The 19,914-nt window shown below is 48.8% G+C and overlaps 1 protein-coding gene across 5 annotated transcripts in view; it reads left to right on the top strand.

The window, feature by feature from the left end:
* TMEM150C (transmembrane protein 150C) overlaps positions 1 to 19,876 on the top strand; it is a 25,170-nt gene extending 5,294 nt beyond the window's left edge. Inside the window, exons 2-9 of one of the 5 annotated variants that reach the window (XM_057383879.1) lie at positions 5,107 to 5,206; positions 9,502 to 9,583; positions 10,594 to 10,647; positions 10,771 to 10,803; positions 10,905 to 10,972; positions 14,412 to 14,539; positions 16,868 to 17,045; positions 17,695 to 19,876. In XM_057383879.1, coding sequence (XP_057239862.1) covers positions 5,200 to 5,206; positions 9,502 to 9,583; positions 10,594 to 10,647; positions 10,771 to 10,803; positions 10,905 to 10,972; positions 14,412 to 14,539; positions 16,868 to 17,045; positions 17,695 to 17,903 — 759 coding nt within the window. In that variant the 5' untranslated portion in view covers positions 5,107 to 5,199 and the 3' untranslated portion in view covers positions 17,904 to 19,876. Of the gene's footprint in view, positions 1 to 49; positions 202 to 5,106; positions 5,207 to 9,498; positions 9,584 to 10,593; positions 10,648 to 10,770; positions 10,804 to 10,904; positions 10,973 to 14,411; positions 14,540 to 16,867; positions 17,046 to 17,694 lie in introns of those variants that run through there. The other 4 variants (XM_057383878.1, XM_057383881.1, XM_057383882.1 and 1 more) reach the window with 4 other exon arrangements.
* Positions 19,877 to 19,914: the final 38 nt, after the last annotated feature.

The raw sequence follows: 19,914 nt of genomic DNA, 5'->3' as shown, positions 1-19,914 counted from the left end.
GCCGGGAGCCTCCGCCGGGAGCGCCAGACACCCTCCCGCCCGCTCCGTCTCGCTGTCGCCCCGCCCTGTCGCCAATTGTCGCCCCCGGTGCCCGGTGAGCCCCAGCTGCGGGCGGCGAGCGGGGCAGGGCTGGCGGGGGCACACCGAGCTGCGAGCCCTGCCCTGCAGCGTCCTGGGCTACGGCAGGCGGACACGGGCTAGGTAAGAGGATTAGAGCCGCTTCGCCCGGGGCCTGGAGGACCCAGCTGAGGAACAGCTCTCCCGGGTGATGATTTCGGCATCCGTCTCGCCCATGAATCCCTCTGGGGTGTCCATCCCTTGGGCGCTGAGGGATGTGGTGGTGACAGAACGCGGCGGGGTCCTCGGCCAGGTTGCTGTAGAGGGGTCTGTGAGAAACCTCACCTGGGTTGAGGTTGTGGGGTGGGACAGGTCCTGCCTTCCCCAGATCCTGTCAGGATGTCCTGTCAGGACATGCAGGCTGTGTCCAGTTAAATTCCCCGGGAGAGTTTAAGGTGTCGAGAAAAGGCGTTCAGCTGTGCTGTGGTCCCTCAGGGAAGGAAGGGCAAGATCCTCTCTCTGAGTGATAGGAGGATGCTGKGTGCTGATGCCCCAGGATGATGATGGGGTCGCTTGAGATCTCTGTCTTGGCTTTTAATTAGAGCATCATGCTTGTGCCAGACCTTTGATTCAGAGCCCTAAAGGTTGCAGAAATAATGAGTTAACCTTTTTCTGCTTTTTTTTCCTTTATTTTTTTTCCTTTTTAAACAAAGCTACACGTGAAAGTAACCCTTAGGGCTGTCTGATCAACATTCACACCATGCCTACGGCACAGCAATGTATACATGCATGGTTAATTAGGAATATCCATTCAATATGGAGGAGGGCAGTGTGTGAAAGGTGTATCCTGACACTGACTGGCTGCTGTGTCTTGCTCAAATAGATGACAGTGCCTAAAAGAAGGGGGACTTGATTCTTGTCACTTTCTGGTTTKGGGTAATGGGATGAAGACTGGGGATCCCTATTTGCCTGACAAACGTCTTGCTCCTGATTTCACTGCTGAACTCTAAAAAGTAAAATTGTTCTCTTGTGGTTATCCATGCCCAGCTGTCAGCATTTTCTGAACCTGGGTGCTGAAAGTGCAGTTGTTTCATTTCCCCTTTTAAGATTCTTTGTGCTGCAGTGTTTGCTTTTCAGATGCAGAGCAGGGATGTGTGCTTGTAAGAACACCAACGTTTGCAGTTGTTTTTTTTCTTGGAAGAAACGGCATGTCCATGGTTTTCTCTCTTCCCCCAGCCATTTCTGGGCAGCCTGAGATTGCAAAATTGTGGTTTGGCCTAACAGAGGTGCTTTAAGGTCCCGATSCTTCAGTCCAAGCTGAAACAATGAGCTGTGATGGCAGGTTAAGTGGGAGCAAAGAAGCAGAGAAAGGTCTGTGAGGAAAGAGAAAGATGATCCCAGGCAATATACTGGGAAGGATATGCTGGAATAGGGGGTGGTGGTTGGTGAGGAGGCTGCTGCAGTAGAAGGCTTGAACCAGGACTTTCTGAGTCCCCTGTGTCACTGATTTCCAGTGTGACCTCTCAGTGAGCAAATCACTGGTGCTGTTGTCTAAAATGGGAATAATTATGGTGTTTTGCTGTCTGAAGAAGACTTGCAAAGGCCTTCCCTGGCCTTGGRTCCCTGCAGGATGCAGAAGAGGTTCAGGGATGAAGGTAGGATGAGAGTGAGAAGGAAGAAAAACACATTGGGAACAGGTGTCGAGAGAAGGGTGGAGTGAATGAGAGGAGAGGAAGAGACTCATGAAGCTTCAAAAACCATGAAAAGAGCTGTTAAAATGGCCATAGGTTACCTGGCATGGGGTTTATTGCGCATTTTTCATGCTGAGGTTGCTGCTGGATGCTCCTGGCTGCAGGGGAGGGGTCTGGGCTGCTTCTCCCATGGGCAGCAAAGGGAAGGGAGCAAAAGCCTGGAGGATGTAGGCTGATCTGCTGCAATGGTGGGGAGAGTGTCCAGCATCCTTCCTGCAATTTCCTGAGCTGGGGCAGGTCCAGGTACTTAATGAGAGAACTTCTGCTCTCCCTGCATTGTTTCCTGCTTCCCATGAGGAGCCACTGAGATTAACAGTGGTCACTGCCTGAACCAGAAGAACCAGTGGCCCTTCAGTTTTGGCCCCACAGGACTGCAAAAGTGGATTTTGCCTGGCTAAACCACTGAAGATGGCCACAGCTTTGTCAGAGAGAACCTCCCCAGTGTGGTCTTGGCCCAGCTGRATGCTCTTAGAGGTGGTTCAGTGTGGTCTCCTACAGGAAAATCTGTCTCTGAAAATATTTCAACATACTTAAAAAATTTTAATCCCTCTGGATGTAATGTAGAGGCTGCTCACACAGGCTTGGCCCCTGTTTAACAGCTGGAAGCTGTTCCCTGCTCCCCTCTGTGCATTGTGTTTGCATGAAAGCAAATGCTGTACACAAAATTCCTCCTGTAGCTCACCTGAGCACCCTGCAAGCAGCAATTTATGGTTCCAGCAGCTTGGCACACTGGTAAACAAGTGGAACTAATTCCTACAAATAAGGAATGCTGGTGAGGAAGTGGTGAGCACTCCAGAAATGTCTGTGTGTGACWGCTTTCCTTGTGCTTTGCCTCTCAGGGCAGATGATTCCCACGGGTCTCAACAGAGTCCAGAGACAATCCCTGTGCCAGAGAGGGCTTTTTTAGGGGAATGACAAAAGCCAAGTCATGGCTACTGCAGGGCCATTCCTTGTAGCTCACCCTCCAGCCCATCACCTCATTGCTGCTCCTCTGGGGCTTTGGTGGTCAACAYGTTGAGAAGAGGACCTCTCTCTGTGGAGGAGGAGTGAATCCCCAGGCTGAAGAGGTTGGTGAGGGAAATCTGTCCTGAGAAAGCTCAGAATGYTGTGCCACAGTCCCTAGCAGCTCACAGGCATTGGGTGTTCTCCCCAAAACAAGTTACATTTACCAAAGGAAATGCTGCTTTGGGGACAGTGTGCATCTCCCCAAAAAGTGCAGAGCTGCAAAGTGCAGTGAAGAAAGAAGCTTGTGCTTCCAAAAGGTGAATAGAAGAGGGGTGGAAGGGATAAGAGAGATGAAAGACAGGTAGACAGGTGAGAGAAGTCCTGCTTACACAATCCATGAGAAGYTCTGTAGCTTTAGTGTGTGTTTTCTCTTTGGTGGGGAAAAAACAGTGAGAGGGGAGAAAAGGCAGGGGAACCTGAAATTTTTCTGGCCTTGCAGGGCCTGTACTCTCTCATCCGTAAACTACAGGGGAAGGAGAYAGTGTGATCAGGAATAGCGTTCTGCCGAGCCTGTTCCCCTGGGCTTWGTCTGTTTTTCCTTGCCTCCAAAGCTGTTTGTAAGTCACCACGTGAGGTTTCACCTCCCTGTTAAGTGTTCTTTGCCACTCCCAACACTTACATTGTTTTCCTGATAATGGGACAAACCTTTTGGGCAGATTTTCTTTCCCCTTCTGATGTAATGTGTGTGCTTGATTGTGCACATTGGAAATGCTCGAAGGCATTTGTGATTTTTGGGACTGAGGGGCAAATAAAACACTTCTGTCAAATTTTTAATACCCTGTCAAGATCTCTGTACTTCGTGGGAGGAGAAACACTCGATTTGCTTGTTGCTGCTTCATTAGATTGTGGCCATCTGATTGGGGTGGTTGAGTGGAGGACAATCACTGGACAGCCTGTCTGCMCAGTGCCTCTGACTTCCTGGGCTTTGCCATAACATCAGCCTGCGTTTCTGTATTGCCTGCAGAGSAGGGAGATGGCTTCAGAGACTCTTTCCTCACAGTGCAGCTGAAGCAGGGAGAGCTTTGCTGTCTTATGTTTTTTTTGAGGAGATAAATAGCCCTCTTCATTTTCCAGTAACCCTTTACTTTGGGGGCTCACTGGGACTTCGAGGTAAGGGCCCTTCTCACACACATTCGAAACCAGAGGGTTCTCAAGGGGAAGATAGGCCCTTGTGGTTGTGGTGTGAGACTGTGGKTTTGGTCTGTGTTGACACTACTGGAGATTGCCCTTGCATCCCAGAAGTCTGGTGAAAGTGTCCCCAGCCTTGAGCATCTCTCTGTTAAGGAAACTTTCCAGTCTGACCACCCAGGAGCTGCTCTGGCTGTCACACTCCCGCCACGCCACGCTGTCACTGGTGGGACTGAAGCCCTTTTACACCATGTGGTTCCATGGAGCTGAAGTGTGCTCTTCTTGATGCCCCACACACCCCACWCTCACACAGCCAGACAGGATTCCCTTACTGGCTGGACCCCARGTTTCCCTTAGCAGAGTCCCAGAAGTTTGGATCCTTTAAGTAATTTAATCATGGTGCAGTAACATCATGACAGCTTGAATGGATGCCTTCAGTGGGACTCCTGAGCTAAGGAATCCCCAGGCTTTTATACCCTCACAGTCTGTGTGCCTGTTCCAATCGTGATCTTTAGTCTGGGCCCTTCTCACTCTTTATTTGGGTTTTACAGAGTSTCTGGGTGGCCAGCCAGCCCTGGCCAGTGCCACAGGTCTCTGTGCCCTTTGCTCCCTGGCAAAGGGAGGGTGCCAGGTCATGGTCCCTTGCCTGCAGCTGCTCACCGAGCTGCTGCATGTATTCGTCACCATCTGCCCTTGGAGAGGGGTAGGCAGCTGYCCTGGGGGCTGGGCAGTCTGGCACWCACTGGGAGGACTCACTGGGCTCTGRTCTTGTGCAGCCCCTGAGGTCAGGAGGAGCCGGGATGGCTGAAGCTTGCAGTGAGTGCTCCCAAGCAGAACGGGATCCCTGGGGCGAAGAAACACACAGCACCTGAAAAAAGCAGTTCTCCTCAGCTCCCCCTGGCTGCTCCTGCCTGGTTTCACTGCCTGCTGCCCCAGCTCCTCCTGTCTGAGCTGGGTGTTAGCTCTGCTCTTGCCAGCTCCTGTCTCTGCCTCCTTTGCCTGTTWGCAGGCTGATGTTCACAGCTAACAAAGCCCTGCTCTTGATACGAGTGGGACCTCATGGACATCAGCGTGATCTGGCATAGGTCCATGGGTCAAAGCCTGCGGAGCACCCCTTTGGTCCTGTGGTGGCAAGTCACATTAATTTTCCCTTTGTAACACGCAGGGGCGTGCCTGGTCCGTTCAGCRCCACATGCGAGACAGGCAGAGCTGGCAGGCGGCGTCTCTGGCTCTAAGGCAGCTCAGCACTGCTTGCTGAATGGCCTGTAAGTACTTACACTCACATGTGACACGGGGCAAGGCTGTGGGCCAGCAGGGAGCAGAATCCTTCAAATCCTTCTGTGGGGTGCACTGGCCTCGGGAGTGCTGCAGGAATATCTCTGGGTCAGACACTTAATATGTCCTTTTCTGTTCCTGTTTTTTTTGGTTACTGGAGGGTTTAGTTCCTTGGTTGCACTTGGCCCATCTCTGATAAGTTTATGTTGGCCAGAACATTCCATTAGGACACTGAGTGCAGTCACAGCGTGTGAAACGAGACAAGGAACATGTACTGGTGTTGCCGTGGGTGAAAACATCGCCTCTCAAGTTGTTGCAGGATTTCTGAAGCAGCTCCTGCTTCCCCCATGCACAACCCAGACATGTCTTTACCTTTTCCCATCCCTCTCGTAGAAATAAAATGAAAATGGCATTTCTGCACATCCCTGAGATGGTAGGTGGGTACCTRGAGCAAGCAGAACATCATACCCTGCTGACAGAGGGGATCACTTCTTTTCTTGTTACCCCACCGTTTTGCAATGTATTTACAAGTCTCTGTCACATCTTATCTCTCTGATTGTGCACTCACTCTGGAAACCTTGAGATAAACCTGAAAACGCCCTGCTTTGTTATGTTGGCATTTGTTACTTGTGAGTGGCAGGTTATATAATGTGTATCCACTCTGTTACAGTGATTAGGTATCAAGTGGCTGTTTATTTTTGCTTTTTAGAAGCACCAGAGAGCTATAGGGGGTTCCCCCAGAAGACAGAATGTGTTTGTTCCCCTTTGATTGTTGCTGACTGGCAGCAGCTCTTYATGACTTGCTGTGTTTTGAACAGTGTCCTCCTTCTCCCAGTGCTCCTGGCTTTGTATCTGTTCTCTGAAATAATCCAATGGCCTGGTGCTGTGGAATGCAGGTGTGTTGCTCTGGCTTATGCATTTCAAATACATCTGCACACTTCAGTCTTAAAAAAGATGTATGGCTCTGTCAGTGTAGCAGTTTTGTCCTTTTCTACATTCACCCTCTCTGGTGAAAGCAACGTGAGGAGTTGCCTGTAACTTTGCTTGGCAGATGGAATGAAGATGTCCCTATTAAATGAACCTTGAGCAAGCAGCAGTGTGCGTTTGGTGAGCTGCCTGCTGTAATTGAAGTGTGTACATTAGAGGAACGGAAGCTTAATTGGTTGAGGGTTTATAGTGGGGCAACGTTAAAAAAAGCAGAGCAGGCAGCTGACAGTCTAAGCAGATTTAGACATAAAAATGGAACTGGGGATGAGTAAGCTTGCATTGAGAGGGATTCTCAAGACATAGAGTGGGGCAGTGCTAATGTGAAACTCTTTTGAGTTCTGCACCCTGAGTCATTAGGTGGCAGTGGGAGCACACCTCAGCCGGGGCTTTGCAGTGCTGCTGTGAGAGGGTGTGTCAAGAGAGACAGGAAAACCACATGTGAGCTTTGGAGAAGGTGGGCTTGSGTCAGCTGGGGTGCTGAAAACAGTTTTATTAGCTTTGTGAATCCCTTGCACCATGAGGGCTTTCTGTTGCTGAAGGCCTTCCATGCAAGCCTTAAAAAGGGAAGACAAATGGGTTTGGGAGATAACCAGCTGCCTCTTGGATGCAGGGTCTTTTTTTTTTGGAGAGCACAGGCTGGCAGAGATTGCTGCTGTTGCCAGCTGGAGTTGACTGTTCCGATTTGGCATCACAGACCACAGCAATGCAGGACAGAGCTGTGGACAGGAGGGTTGGCTTTACATCATCCCTGTGGAGCAATTAACTGTCAAAGAATTTGTTTCTACATTTCCCATAAAGAGTTTTGGTAATTTTTCCCATCACTCTTGGCATTTGTCTTTGGCTGAAGTGGTGTGGTGCTGCAGGAGAGGCTGATGCTTGGGTTCCTTGTTCTCTTGTTCCTGTTTGCTTTTAGAGGCACTGCTCTCAGCGTGCACAGCAGTGTCACAGCTTGAGGATACAGTGGGGACATCCCTGAAGAGGACAAGGCTAACCCCAAGGCAGCTGCTGAGAATATCTGCTGAATACCAGTGCAAAGCTAGGCAGGTTTGGCACAAGTTTAGGGCTTTTCCTTTGGAAGAAATTGGGATTAYGTGCAGTTTTGTCCCTGGCACCCGGATAACACAGCAGGGAATAAATGAGAAATGTGCAGGAGCTGAGCCCTGTGTTTAAACCATCCTCTGCCCATGTGGGGATGCTGAAACATATCCAGGCATGTGTGGGCTGTGCCAAGGGCCAGCATTAAAAGGYGTTGGTGTTTGGGGACATGGGGAAAGGGACTCTTCTTTCCTGCTTATTGTATTTCATAGTTCAGACTGCAGGTGGCTTCCTTCTTTTTAGCTGGCTGAAATTAGGGTGTTTCTCTGAACTATGGAGCCAGCTTCCCATCAGGACACTGTGCTCTGCACRGATCGTTCATTTCATATGCAATGATTTCAGATGTCATTTTCTGTTAGTGGCTGATGGAAGGGGACTCGGTGTGGCACAGTGGATGTTGAACAGAGGGCTGTTTTCCAAGGAGGTGAGTCTGTAGCCACGATGCTCTGACTCTGGGGAAGTTGGGCACTAGTCCTGGCCTCGCTCCATTTTAGGGCTCAGCACAGAGCAGTGGTTATCTGGGCAGTATTTTCACATTTCCCTGCTTGATTCTGATATGGAATCCCTGTCCCTGTGTGCTGCCTCACTTCTCTGCCTGGGGAAAAAAGCCCTTGCAGGTCCCTCTCTGCATGACAGACAGTGCTGAAATAGCTTGTGAAGGCTGCTGTTTCCATGCTGGGAAGTGGAGGAGCTGTGGCAACCCATTAATGAGGACAGGYGTTATGGCTYYTGTTTGYTTTTATTGTTTAAATGGAACTTTTRTTGTAGCTTCCCARAGSTGAAGGGCCAATAATAAGATGTGCCATCCCCTGACCTGAAAGAACTGTGTTACCTGGGCACCTGTTAATACTTGCATCATTTCATGCTCCTCGCCTACAGTTCTCTCTGCTCCCAGGTCAGGAAAGRGACCTTATCTGATTGCTTTTTCTGTCTTTTAAGGTTTGGAATTCAGGCCTCACTCAAGCCCCTGAGTCTCTGTCACAGCGAGGCAGGGCAGGAATGGGTGTCTGAGCCCCGAGGAACCCAGCCAGGGTGTCCCCTGTGCTTTGGGTGCCTCGGGGGTGCACTGAGCTGGGGCTGCTGTGGCATGGCTTGGTGCTCTCATCTGGTCCTTGGCAGAAGGAGCACAGCTTGGCTCTGTGCTGCAGAGGGCCAGGGGGGCTCAGAGGAGCTGACAGCGTGGGTGTTTCTTCTCTGGGGCAAAGGGGTCATGGCTTTGAGGAGCTGGGTGAGGTAAGTGAGCTGCAAATTCAGCAGGGGCAGGGGCAGAGCGCAGGGGCAGAGGTGCTGCTGCCCTGGTGAAAGTAAAGCAGGTGCTGGAGGCGTGAGCCTCSTGTTATTCCCTTCTCTTTGTGTCTCTTGGCTGGGCTGGTGCCCGCAGGAACATTTATGGAGGAGGACAAAGCACGAGAAAATGCTTGATCTGTTCTCAAAGGTCTCACAGGGACACGCAGCACTCGGTGTTTCCGCAGCACGGCAGCGTTTCCGAATTGCACACATTAGAGGAACAGCCCCGGCATTCCAGATGCTCATCCAGCACKATCTTGCCTGGAGGACAAACGCTTCCCCGGGAGGCGGTGTCCGCAGCATCCTTACGCCACACGGGGATTTCACGGTGCCTGGAGAGCCGATCCTGTTCGCAGCGCCCCATCCCGACTCTGCCAGCGCTCTGGGTGCCCGCACCGGGGCTCGGCTCCGCTCCAGCTGTGGCCAGACATTATTTTTAGCTGCATTCTGTGGCCAGGACGGGAGCTGCTCGTGTGCTTTGTGGAGATGCTGACAGCACGGGCATCCCTCTCTCTCTCCGTGCTGCAGGCTTTGCTGAGGCAGCGTGTGAGGAATTGGAAATGATCCCGGCTAGGAGGCYGCCGTGCCTTGTGCCTGTGGGAAGGATGGGCAATTAGAGCTGCAGGTCTTGTGGTCACCTTGTGAAAAATCCTTAAGAAAGTTACTTTGAGATCCGCTCAAATTCAGTAGGTGTGTCTGAATGAAAAGTCTCCCGCTCAGTGTGGAAGATGCTGCCTGCGTGCAGCAGCTTAACTCTTTACGCCAGCAATGACAGCATGAAAGGTTTGCAGTGGCCATCAGGATTTTGATGCCTTGGCACCGCTGTGGGATGCCCTTGTTGCTCTCAGAAGAGGGGGGGCCAAGGAGAGTGGGTACCTCTGCCCTGTGTTTTCACTTTGTTCTTTGTTTCTAGCAGGTATGGATGGGAAGAAATGCAGCGTGTGGATGTTTTTACCTCTTGTCTTTACCCTGTTTACATCAGCTGGATTATGGATAGTGTAAGTCATCTCCTGCTGGTTATTTGGGAGGCTGCTTCTCATTAAGGGAAGTGTTTTGGGGGTGCTCTGCCCTTGAGCTGCTGTGGGGAAAGCACATGACAGGGACAGGGGCCACTCTGCCAGTTCATGGCTTGAAGGATCACATTTTTATCCCTGAGTTTCTGTGCTCCCTGGGCCAAGTTGCTGACSTTGCCTTCTTCCTGGTACACATTACTGGGAGCTGTCTGAAAAGAGACAGCCAAAAATATAAAAATTTCCTTTAATCACATTTTCTTTGAATGACTCAGCAGAGCTCTTGGAGAAGCACTTAGACCCTGCTTTGGGGTGGAAATACAAAATCTGCAGCATCCAGCACCGCACTGAAAACCTGCCAGCAGCTTAATGCTGACACCTCACTTTCTCCCTAATGCTTCTAACCAAAATTCACACAAGACATGCTGCTCCCTGAGCTGGGCTCTCTCCAAGCGTGCAGGCAGATGACTGCAGCATGAATTTGGGAGTGATAAATGTGTGATCAGCAGCTCTACTCGGGCTGAGAAGCAGTTACTTTGTCGGATGTGGCCTTGGCCATGGTTATGGAYACTGCTTTTCAGCAGCGGGGGCAGCTTAAGCCTTTCGTCTGACTTCCATTGCTTGCTGTTTTTCTTGTCCCATCCCCTCTCTATTAAAATAGCTTTTGTGGATGGAGTGCCCTAGTAAACCTGAGGAATCCAAATGATTCTAACTAAAAATGAAAGCATTGCCCTGGCTGGTTATTTTTAAGGCAGCTCAGTTCAGTGACCCTGTTTGTCTACTCAACTGTGCAAACCAGATGCARCACAAAGGGAGGCACATGGGCTGAGAAACAAGCAAAACTGCCTGCTTGAGCAGAGAGAAACACAGGCTCCTCCAGCYGATCCTGCCAGGGGACTGTGAGACACTTAATGTGTTGTTTGAGTGATATTTGGAATGGAAGCTAGGATGAGGTTTTATACTGTTTCCTTTTTTCTCCCGCTTTTTTTTTTTGACAGGTACTTTATAGCAGTGGAAGATAACAAAATTCTCCCACTAAGTGTACCGGATAGGTAAGAGCTGCTTGTGGGCTTTGCATTCAATCACTTGTTTCTTTAAAGTAATAAAACAATTAAAAAAAAAAAAAAGTGGGAAAGCAAACCTTGAATCTTTATTCCTGTGCCTGTGTCTCTTAGGAAACCTGGTTCCAAAAGACCGCCTTATATAAGGTAAATGAATTATTTTCTTCCAAGTACTGCTCTGATTAATAGTTACTATTTATGTGTCTTTGCCGTCCTGGAGTTACAATGATACGCTTTATATTTTCAAGTATTGCAGGTGATGCACCTCCTGCAAGCTGTGTGTTTAGTCAAGTCATGAACATGGCAGCATTTCTAGGTAGGAACCAYAACTGGAGTTTATTTCTTTCTGTTTGTTTTAAGAGTCACTCAAACATAAGTAATATCGTGTGTATATTCTTCTGGAATGTGATGATGTGAAATCTTTTGAACTGTACATGTCATTGCTTCTTCTTCCCATTGCAAAGAAAGAAATGTAAAWAGGGGAAATACAACCTCCAGACTGCAAATGGGTCATGGGAGGTTTGATGGCAGGTGACTGTCTTGGCCTTGGTGATCGTGAAATGGTTGACTTCAGAACTTTTGCTGTAATGAGAAAAAAGGAGTTTAGGGGATCCAAGCAGAAGTGATCCCCTACATTTCAAGAAAGCAAACCTTATGCTCTGTCAGGAAGTACCTCACAGGTACCTTGGGTGTCTGCTTTTGGGGGCTTAGGAGTCCGTGAGTGCTGGTCAGTCTTTAAGAAACGTCTTTTAAAAGCACAGGAGCAGGCAATCCCAGTGTATGGGATTGTGCTCAAAGAGTGGGGCAGAAGACCAGCCTGGCTGAAGAGGAAAAAGCCATTATATGGTCTCTGGAAGGGAGACCAGGCTTGGCAGGGAGATTGCAGAGCTGTGGTTTGTATATGCAGGAGAAGGACAGGAAAGGCCAAAGCTCAATTAGATTTGAAACTGGCCAGAGCTTTTTCAGACAACAAAAAGAGTGTTTTTGARTATGTCAGTGGCAAAAGGTGGCTTAAAGAAAATACTGGACAGATCCTTAAAGACTGTAACCTCACTAGTAGGGATGAAGAGGAAGCTGAGGCATTCGATGCTTTTTCTGCCTCAATCTTTAACAAAATGATGACAGACCTTGGGCTGCCCAGACCTCAGAGCCAAAGGGCTACAAGTGAGGCTGCAGTGACTTTCCATTTGTGGGCACTGGAATTKTCAGGGACCAGCTGTATCAGCTGAGTGCTCTTGGTCCTGATGGGATTCATCCCAGAGTACTGAAGCAGGTAGTGGATGCTAGGGCAGGACCCCTCTCTATCATCTGCCAAATGTCTTGGGACTCTGGGGAGGTCCCTGCTGACTGGAAGCCAGCCAGTGTTATTCCAGTCTACAAGAATTGTAAAGTAAGACCCAGAGAGTTACAAACCTCTTGGTCTAACCATAGTTCCAGGAAAAATKATGGACAACGTGGTATGTACATATTTAAAGAAYAAYRCAGTTTTTCATTTTYATTCATTGAGYRTGGGTTCACAAAGGGAAAGTCCTGTTTAACAAATTCAGTATCCTTCCATGATAAGGCCATGCACTTGGTGGATGAAGGAAAGGTGTTGGATGTAGTTTTTCTGGATTTTAGTAAGACTTTAGACACTGTCCCTCAAGGCATCCCTCTGGAGAAGTTGTCCGCCTGTGGGATCAGCAGATTCACAGTGCACTGGGCAAAGAACTGGCTAAAGAGCAGACTTAGAGAGCTGTAGGGAAGCTACACCTGGCTGGCATCCAGCTGCCAGTGACCCTCACTTCTAGGGCCAGTTCTGTTAAATGTTTTTATCAGCAATCTGCATGAAGGGTGTGAAGGCACCATTAACAAGTTTGCTGGTGATCCCAAACTGGGAGGTGCTGTTGGCTCTCCTGGGGGACCAGATGCCTTCCTGAGGGATCTAGATAGCTRGAACATTGGGCAGGGATCAATGGGATGAAATTTAACAGGTCTAAATGCTGTGTCCTGCATCTGCAATGGAGTAACACTGGAAGTATAAATGGGGAGAGGATGTGGAAAGGGAGGTGTGGATCTCTTCTTCCTCAGATCCAGTGAAAGGACATGTGTAATGATTCAAAGCTGCTCCAGGAGGAGTTTAATCTGAACATTAGGAAGCATTTCTTTACTGAGAGAGTGGTCAAACACTGGAATGAGATTCCTGGTGAGAGGGTTGGTGCCCCACGCCTATCRCTGTTTAAGAAGCATCCAGACACTGTCCTTAATAACACTGCTTTGACTTTAGGTCAGCTCTGAATTGGTCAGGAAGCTGAATTTGATGACTCTCRTAGGTCCTTTCCAACAGAAATAACCTGTTCTGTTCTAATCTGCTTTGTGGATAAAGTCAAACTTCCCTCTGCTGTATCTGTGTACTTCTGAGAGCTGCTTTTAGCTTTTATCTCTCTCCATCTTAGTTGTGTCAAAGCTAGAGGAGAAGAAAGCTACAGAAACATGCTAGAAACAGGAATAACTGAAATAAAAAATACTGTTGTTTTGCATGGAATACTTTTAATTCTCTTTTGTCATTCCCATCAAGTTTTAGAACAAGATCACAGAATTTCAGGATTATGTCCTGTAGAAATAGAAATTAAAAGTTCCTGCACATAAGCTAAAGTATTCATGGGATGGCTGCCACAAACAATTACCTGGGGAGGAAAAACAAAAATCCTTTTTGGGGGAACCAAATTCTCTTGTTTTAAGGATTTGGAGCAGATTGATTCACTGGAACAATTGTGAGCAAGTTAATTCAAATGTCTTTTGCAGTTTGGGTAATAGTGGGTATTTTTCACTTACAATGCCCTTATTTCCCTAAACCATGTTTTTGATATTTTGCATGGGGGTTTTTTTGTGGAAAATACAGATCTAATTTGCTAAGGCAAACTATTTACAACAATATGACCTGCATGCTATCATGAGCATATAATTTGAGCATGAGCCTATGAAGGTGTTTGACAGCAAGCAAATTTCCCTGTTCAACTAAATTGCTTTTTAGTGGTCTGGTTTGAATCCCATCTGAAGGTCCACGGTTTGTCTGGCTTTCTGTATTGTTCCATGCAGCATTCCCTAGGGAGGGCAAGAATACACAATTTGAGTATCTTCTGGTGTTATGCTGTATTATGTGATGCATGATACATTTTATCTATCATGTATCATTTACCATAGTGCTTGGGGTAATTGCAATCTTGCAAGGATTGTCGTTCCATTCTTCATGGAAAATTGGTGCAATATTTGGCTTATTTGTGGCAACAGCGCTTGTTCCAGTGAAGAAGAAGAGGCAGTAGGCATTATGGTGAACCTTGCAGAAATACATAGGTGTCATTCATATTCTTAATGTGTGTTTGACATAGCTCCTCCAGGAGAGCTCAGTGGAGTGAAACCATGCAGCCCAGGTGCTGCTAAGTGAATGCATCGTGTGTGTGTGTGTGTGTGTGTGTGTGTGTGTGTGTGTGTGTGTGTAAGCTTCACAGGCAAGCAGGAAGGTGTTCTTTCCCCCCAGACAATTGTCAGACAAAGCATAGAGAGAAAAGGAAGCCAGGAGCTTGGTGCCATTGGATCGCAAGAGAAATGCTTCCTGTGCTTTGGCTGGTCCCTGAGTAAGTGGGAGGGGGCCGTGCAGAAGCACAGAGYTTGCTGGCCTTGCAAAGAGGAGGAGGGGGCTGTGAGCACCAGGCAGGTGTTTGCTGCAGCAGGTTCTACCCTATACTGACCCCCCTCACCTTGTGTTTCCTTCGCAGCGCTCGTCGTGGCCGTCCTGCGCTTCATTCAGCTGAAGCCAAAGGTGCTCACCCCGTGGCTGAACATCAGCGGCTTGGTGGCCTTGTGCTTGGCCTCTTTTGGGATGACCCTCCTCGGCAACTTCCAGGTACTGCCCTGCAGGCTGGGACTGCTCTGCCTGTGCTGTGASCTCCCTGCTTTTCCAGCGGATCTGCTCGGGTCCTTGAAGCACCTGGGATGTGAGCCTAGGAAAAGCTTGTGCCCCAGCCCTCCCTGTACCTGCTGTGCCACCTCTGTCTGTCCCTTGTGTGCTGAGATGAAGGGCCACAATCATTTTTCACGTATTTCCAGCAGGGTTTGCGCCTTCATGCTTAGACCTGTCCTGCTGAGTGCCACAGCAGGACCCCCTGAATCTCTTGAGCCTGGCAGCTGGCACAGATGGCCCCTGGTAAAAGGGTCGAGCGGGAAGTTTGCGGGCACATCTGTGCAAACAGATGCACAACTGCCCATGTAGATTTAGCAGAYAGCTCAATGTCCTTCTTTTAAAACATGTGTTGCTTTAAACCCGCCTCCTGCTGATCCTCAGACCTGCCAGGAGAGTGACACAGCAGAGGAGCRCCAGGACTCCTCCAGATGTGATGGGTGTCTGGATGAGGGCCTTCCTATTCTCCCTGTGCTGCAGTGMTATACAGATATCTGCCACATCTGCAGGGATGGCTGTCCCCTGTGATCATGAGTGTGTCTGTCAGGGCTGCAGTGACAATCAAGGTGTTGGAGWCAGTGGTTTGACTCTGAGCCTCTGCCTCTCACTGGGCTGCAAGTAACAACCCCAATAATGGCAGGAACTGAGAAAGGTCAGTGCARGCTGGCTGCTTGCTTGGCTTTGCAYGACAGGGAGCTAATGCAGAAATGGTACTTGTTTGTGAAGGGAGAGGACCTCTATGGATTGTATAGTTATTGAAGGAGCTTGGTGTCCTTTACAGTTAACTTTTTTTTTCCTATTTGAAAGAGGTGTGAGATAATTTGACTTGTATGGACCTGGTCTTCCTAACTCCACAGCACAAACCCAAAACCCGGAGCTCTTGCTTTTCCACAAAAGTCTCCCAGCTAAGAACTATGAAGCCTTTGTCTACCTACAGATTTGTCTACCTCTGAGAAGCGTGTTTCTAGWGCAGGGCAGGCACTAAGCTCTCCTTCCTTTTTTCACTCTTCAGAGCAAATGCTTGTAATTTAACAGRAGATACTTTGAATCATGTCTGGCTATAAGTTTTGATTACTTTCTGACATCTGCTTCTAATTATCCATGACCTGTTAGTTACCTGTATTCTTTCCAAGATCTTTTGCCAAACATGAAAGAGTATGGTAATGAGACCTCAGTCTGTGCATGTCCCTGCCTGACTGCTGAGCCAAATGTGGCCTTAAATCACATTTCTGGAAAACTGTACATTGAGTGTTTTAGAGGGACATTGTAGCTCTGAGTCCCTTGCAGTGGAGGGTACCTTGGGAAGGGCAGCTTAATCCCATTTTTGCCTGTATTATGATTTACACCTACTCTTGAAAAAACTCAGGGTTGTGGGGGGAGATATCTGTGGAGGTGCAGCAACTGGATTGTTGTCCCGTAGACTGTGTCTTATTTGATGGGAATTTGTTAAATCATCAAACAAGAATCAAGGCTGCAGGGAGAAGTTACAGCCTGGTGGTTTCTTTTCTAGAAAAGCCTCAGGRGCAGATGGAAAAGGGAAGTTGTTTGGCTTAAGAACATGCTGGACTTTTTGATTGGCTTTGCAGCCTCAAGGGGTCTCTTTGCAGATTGTTGCTAGCTGAACCTGGCTGTCATTTTGCCTTGCAGTGTGGCAGTCACTGAGCCCTGGGAGACAGGACTGCCCAAGGAACAGGGAAGCACTGGCACTCCAGACAGGTTGGGTTTGTGTTGCCTCAGACCCCAATGGTCGAGGATGGGCAGAAGAGGAAACTTGTGGGGAGAAACTTGCCAAACCAGGAGCTTGTGTTGGATTATGCTATCTCAAGCGGGTGTCAGGGCTCTGGCTGCCCCCTCCCCAGGCAGCAGCKCTCCTGCAGCTGGCACTGAAGGTGCACAATTTGCAGCCATTGCAGGGACACCCAGTGCAGTACCCAGTGGGTTGTCCTTGCCTGCCCTGGCCATCACTTCGAGCCAGGGAAGCATTTATTTCTGAGCTCTGCATTTGTGAGTTGTGTCAGGGAGCTGTGGGGACAGTCCCCAAGCAATTCTCCACAGTGCTCTTGGGCTTTGGGCAGAAGATGTGCTTGACTGTGACAGCTGTCAACTCATCTTGGTTATGTTACATTTTACACCTCTGCTAGAAGAAATGATGCAGCATCTCTGTCTCACACCCCAGTGATTCCCACTCTCTGCTATCCCACCTCAACAGCACTCCAGTTAGCTATCAGGTAATTCTTGCTGTGTCCAGGCAATCACTGTTTTGATTGTTCCTAGCTTTCCAACGATGAAGAGATCCACAACGTGGGCACATCGCTGACCTTYGGCTTCGGGACATTGGCGTGCTGGATCCAGTCTGCCCTTACCCTCAAGATCAACCTGAAGAACGAGGGGCGGAAAGCYGGGATTCCACGAGTGGCTCTCTCAGCCAGCATCACCCTCTGCGTGGTGCTCTGTATCCTTTTGTCTTGCTCCCTGGGAAGCCAGGTGTCCTGGGTGCTCTGCAGCAGGGAATGTCAGCTCTTCTCACACCCGTCCTAGGATCTCAAAGCCTTTAGGAATGCTGCTCRCTTTGTCTTCATGGCATAATCCTAACTCAGTGCCATACTGTGTAGAGTGCTGCTTCCAGATTTCACAGAAAGGGATTTTGCAGGAGATCTGAATAGAAGGAAAGCTTTCACAGTGTAGGTTGAAAGATGTTCCCATTGCCTGTGGTGCAGTAATCCCATCCTGTTCCTACTGGGAAGCTCCTAGAGCAGGTAGGGGCCCACAGCCAGATCCCCACTTGCTGGCTCTGTCCCTGGCTAGCTGGATGCTCAAGCAAATCACTGACTTCTCTGCACCCGAGTCTTTTCCTCTGTAAATGTTTATCACCCTGACCTGGGAATCAGGAAGCCCTGGTCCGTGTAGGAGAACTGCTGTGCTCCATAGGCATCATTGGACATCTGACATTCCTTTTACCTCTGGCATCACACTCACTCTTCTCATGATGGCTGAATGGGTTGACTTATCCAGGTGACTTTGTTCAGATTTTCTTCCCTGTTTGCTTTTAAACTGGTTGGTGCCTCTGCTCCCACTTGTTTTCCTTGACTTTCCTCTTCCAGATTTCATCCTTATGGCCCAGGGCATTCACATGCATGCTTCCAGAATCCAGTGGGGCCTGGTGATGTGCTTCCTGTGCTACTTTGGCACCTTTGCAGTGGAGTTCAGGCATTACAGATTTGAGATTATTTGTTCTGAGTACCAGGAAAACTTCCTGAGCTTTTCTGAAAGCTTATCAGAAGCCTCCGAGTACCAGACAGATCAGGTGTAGCCTGTCTTCTGGCAGGGGGGGAGGGGGGCAGGTGTGGTCTCATGGGTGAAAATGACCTCATTTACACTTTTATTAGGAGTTTGTTTTCATGTGCAATCATGATGRCATTGCCAAAGGGCTCTGAGGGTGGCTGTCTCACCGAGAGCCAAACAAACAGAGGTGTCTGCTGGAAAAGGAGTGGATCCATCTCAGCGGCAGCGTGAGAGTGCACAAACTGTTTCATTGTGACTCTTTCCGAGTGGCTCTGTCACACTCCTGTTCAAAACATTGAGCAGCCTGTCTTTGTGACTCCCCTCTGGGATAAGTCCTGCTCAGCCCACCCTGCAGAGAAGGAGGTGAAGGAAGYAGATTCCTCCAGCACTAAGAGTCTTCAGGAGTCACGCCTCCCGAGCTGCCAGACTGCATCTTCCGTGTGTTTCTCGGGTTCTTTTCTTGGCTGCCAACCAGGGGAACTTGGTAGGGTGAGCAAGAGCAGCTGTTTCTTCAGAACCTGGAATCAGATGTGGAAGACCCCAACCTGTGGCTTTTATGGCAAGCAGGCAGGCATTTCTTCCAGCCTGGGAAGCAGCCGACGTAAATTTGGGTTTGGAGGGAACTGTTCTGTGATTGGGAAGTGAGACTTGGCTGATGCTGCCTTGTAGCCGGGCAGATCATCCCCAGGCCAGAGGGGATGACACGGTGGGTGCTGTTCTCAGCTTCATGGTGGGGACTGATGCGAGTGAGGTGCTGAATTAAGATGAGAATGTCTCTGTGCTCTGAAGGTGACCCAGAAAAGGCTGCTCTTTCCAAGTGTGTAGTGCTTCCACCACACATTGTGTATAGTATTTCAAAAGCTTTTTAAAAATTTTTTTATCTTCACTGAGGGGGAAAGCATTGTGTTAGAAATACCAGGTTTGTCTGCCACGAGAACAGTGCCAGTGGTTCTGGGCACAGGGTTTGGTTTTGCTCCTTGTGCAAGCCATGCTGGGCTGGGCTCTCAGTGTGGCCAGCTGTTCTGAGTGGAGTGTGCCCCAGGTTTAAATGGGCTTCCAAGGTGCCARGAGAGCGTTCTGCCCCAGAGGCTGGGTGATCTGCCTGAAGGCTGGAGGTGCAGGAAGGGAACAGCAGAACMAGCAGGGTTTCTCCCTCCCTAAAGGGAGGTTTTCAAACAAGGAAGGTTTTCAGAGAAGCAGGAGCTCAAAGCCCATTTGAAAGCSTGATTTTGGGAAGGGTTCTGTATTGGCTGGGCAGGGGAGTGATGTGAGTTACTTCTCATGAACATGGCCACTATTTTCCTCCACAAATCAGGCTCAGCTTAGGTTTACATCTTGTCTAAGCTGCAGGAAAACAGGCAGAAATTAAAATGGTAGGAAAAGGCACTTGATGGGGAACTTGTACTGCTCTGTGGCATTTCTGACAGAGAAAAGCCAAAAGGGCATTCAGTCTTCTGCAAAGGTCACAGGCCTCTCCTGAAAGGAGAAACAGTTGAGGCAAACTGTGTATAAAGCAGAAAGCTTTCAGTCAGCCCTTTATTTTCTGTGCACCAAAACTTGTTCTCAGGCAGCTATTACAAATCTGGAGCATTTTTGGCCAACAGAGGGTTGTTGTGCATTGCTGAAGGATTCTTCCTTAGTGGAAAGCTTTGCTGGAAGGATGTGCTGAGGGTGGCCAAGAACACAGCAGTGTCAGGTGCTAGCTCCCCAGAAGCTCATCCAAGGAGCTCCTCCTGGGCAAAGACAGGAGGGCACAGCCTGGAGAACATGAGGTGGGGATGCTCTTGCACTAGCATACACTTAATCCATACGGAGCACAAAATAGCAATTTGTTGTAAGGGTGTTTTACTGTAAATAGTCCACTGTGACTACTTTTCCCTAATTAATTAATACTTTCAGTTTATTATTTTAGATTTTGTAATTTTATCAAAGGAAAAAAAGAAAAGATTGTGGTTTTTTTTTCCTTTTGCTCCTTTTCCTATATGCAATCGCAACTGAACTTCAGGTTTTTAGYGATAACTCTGTACATTCTTAGAGTA

This window comes from Malurus melanocephalus, unplaced genomic scaffold (assembly GCF_030028575.1).
Source record: "Malurus melanocephalus ecotype Western Australia unplaced genomic scaffold, MMel_1.1 scaffold_668, whole genome shotgun sequence".
Taxonomy (NCBI): Eukaryota; Metazoa; Chordata; class Aves; order Passeriformes; family Maluridae; genus Malurus; species Malurus melanocephalus.
The sequence above is the reverse complement of the archived record's forward strand: the minus strand, read 5'-3'. Positions and strand labels throughout refer to the sequence as shown.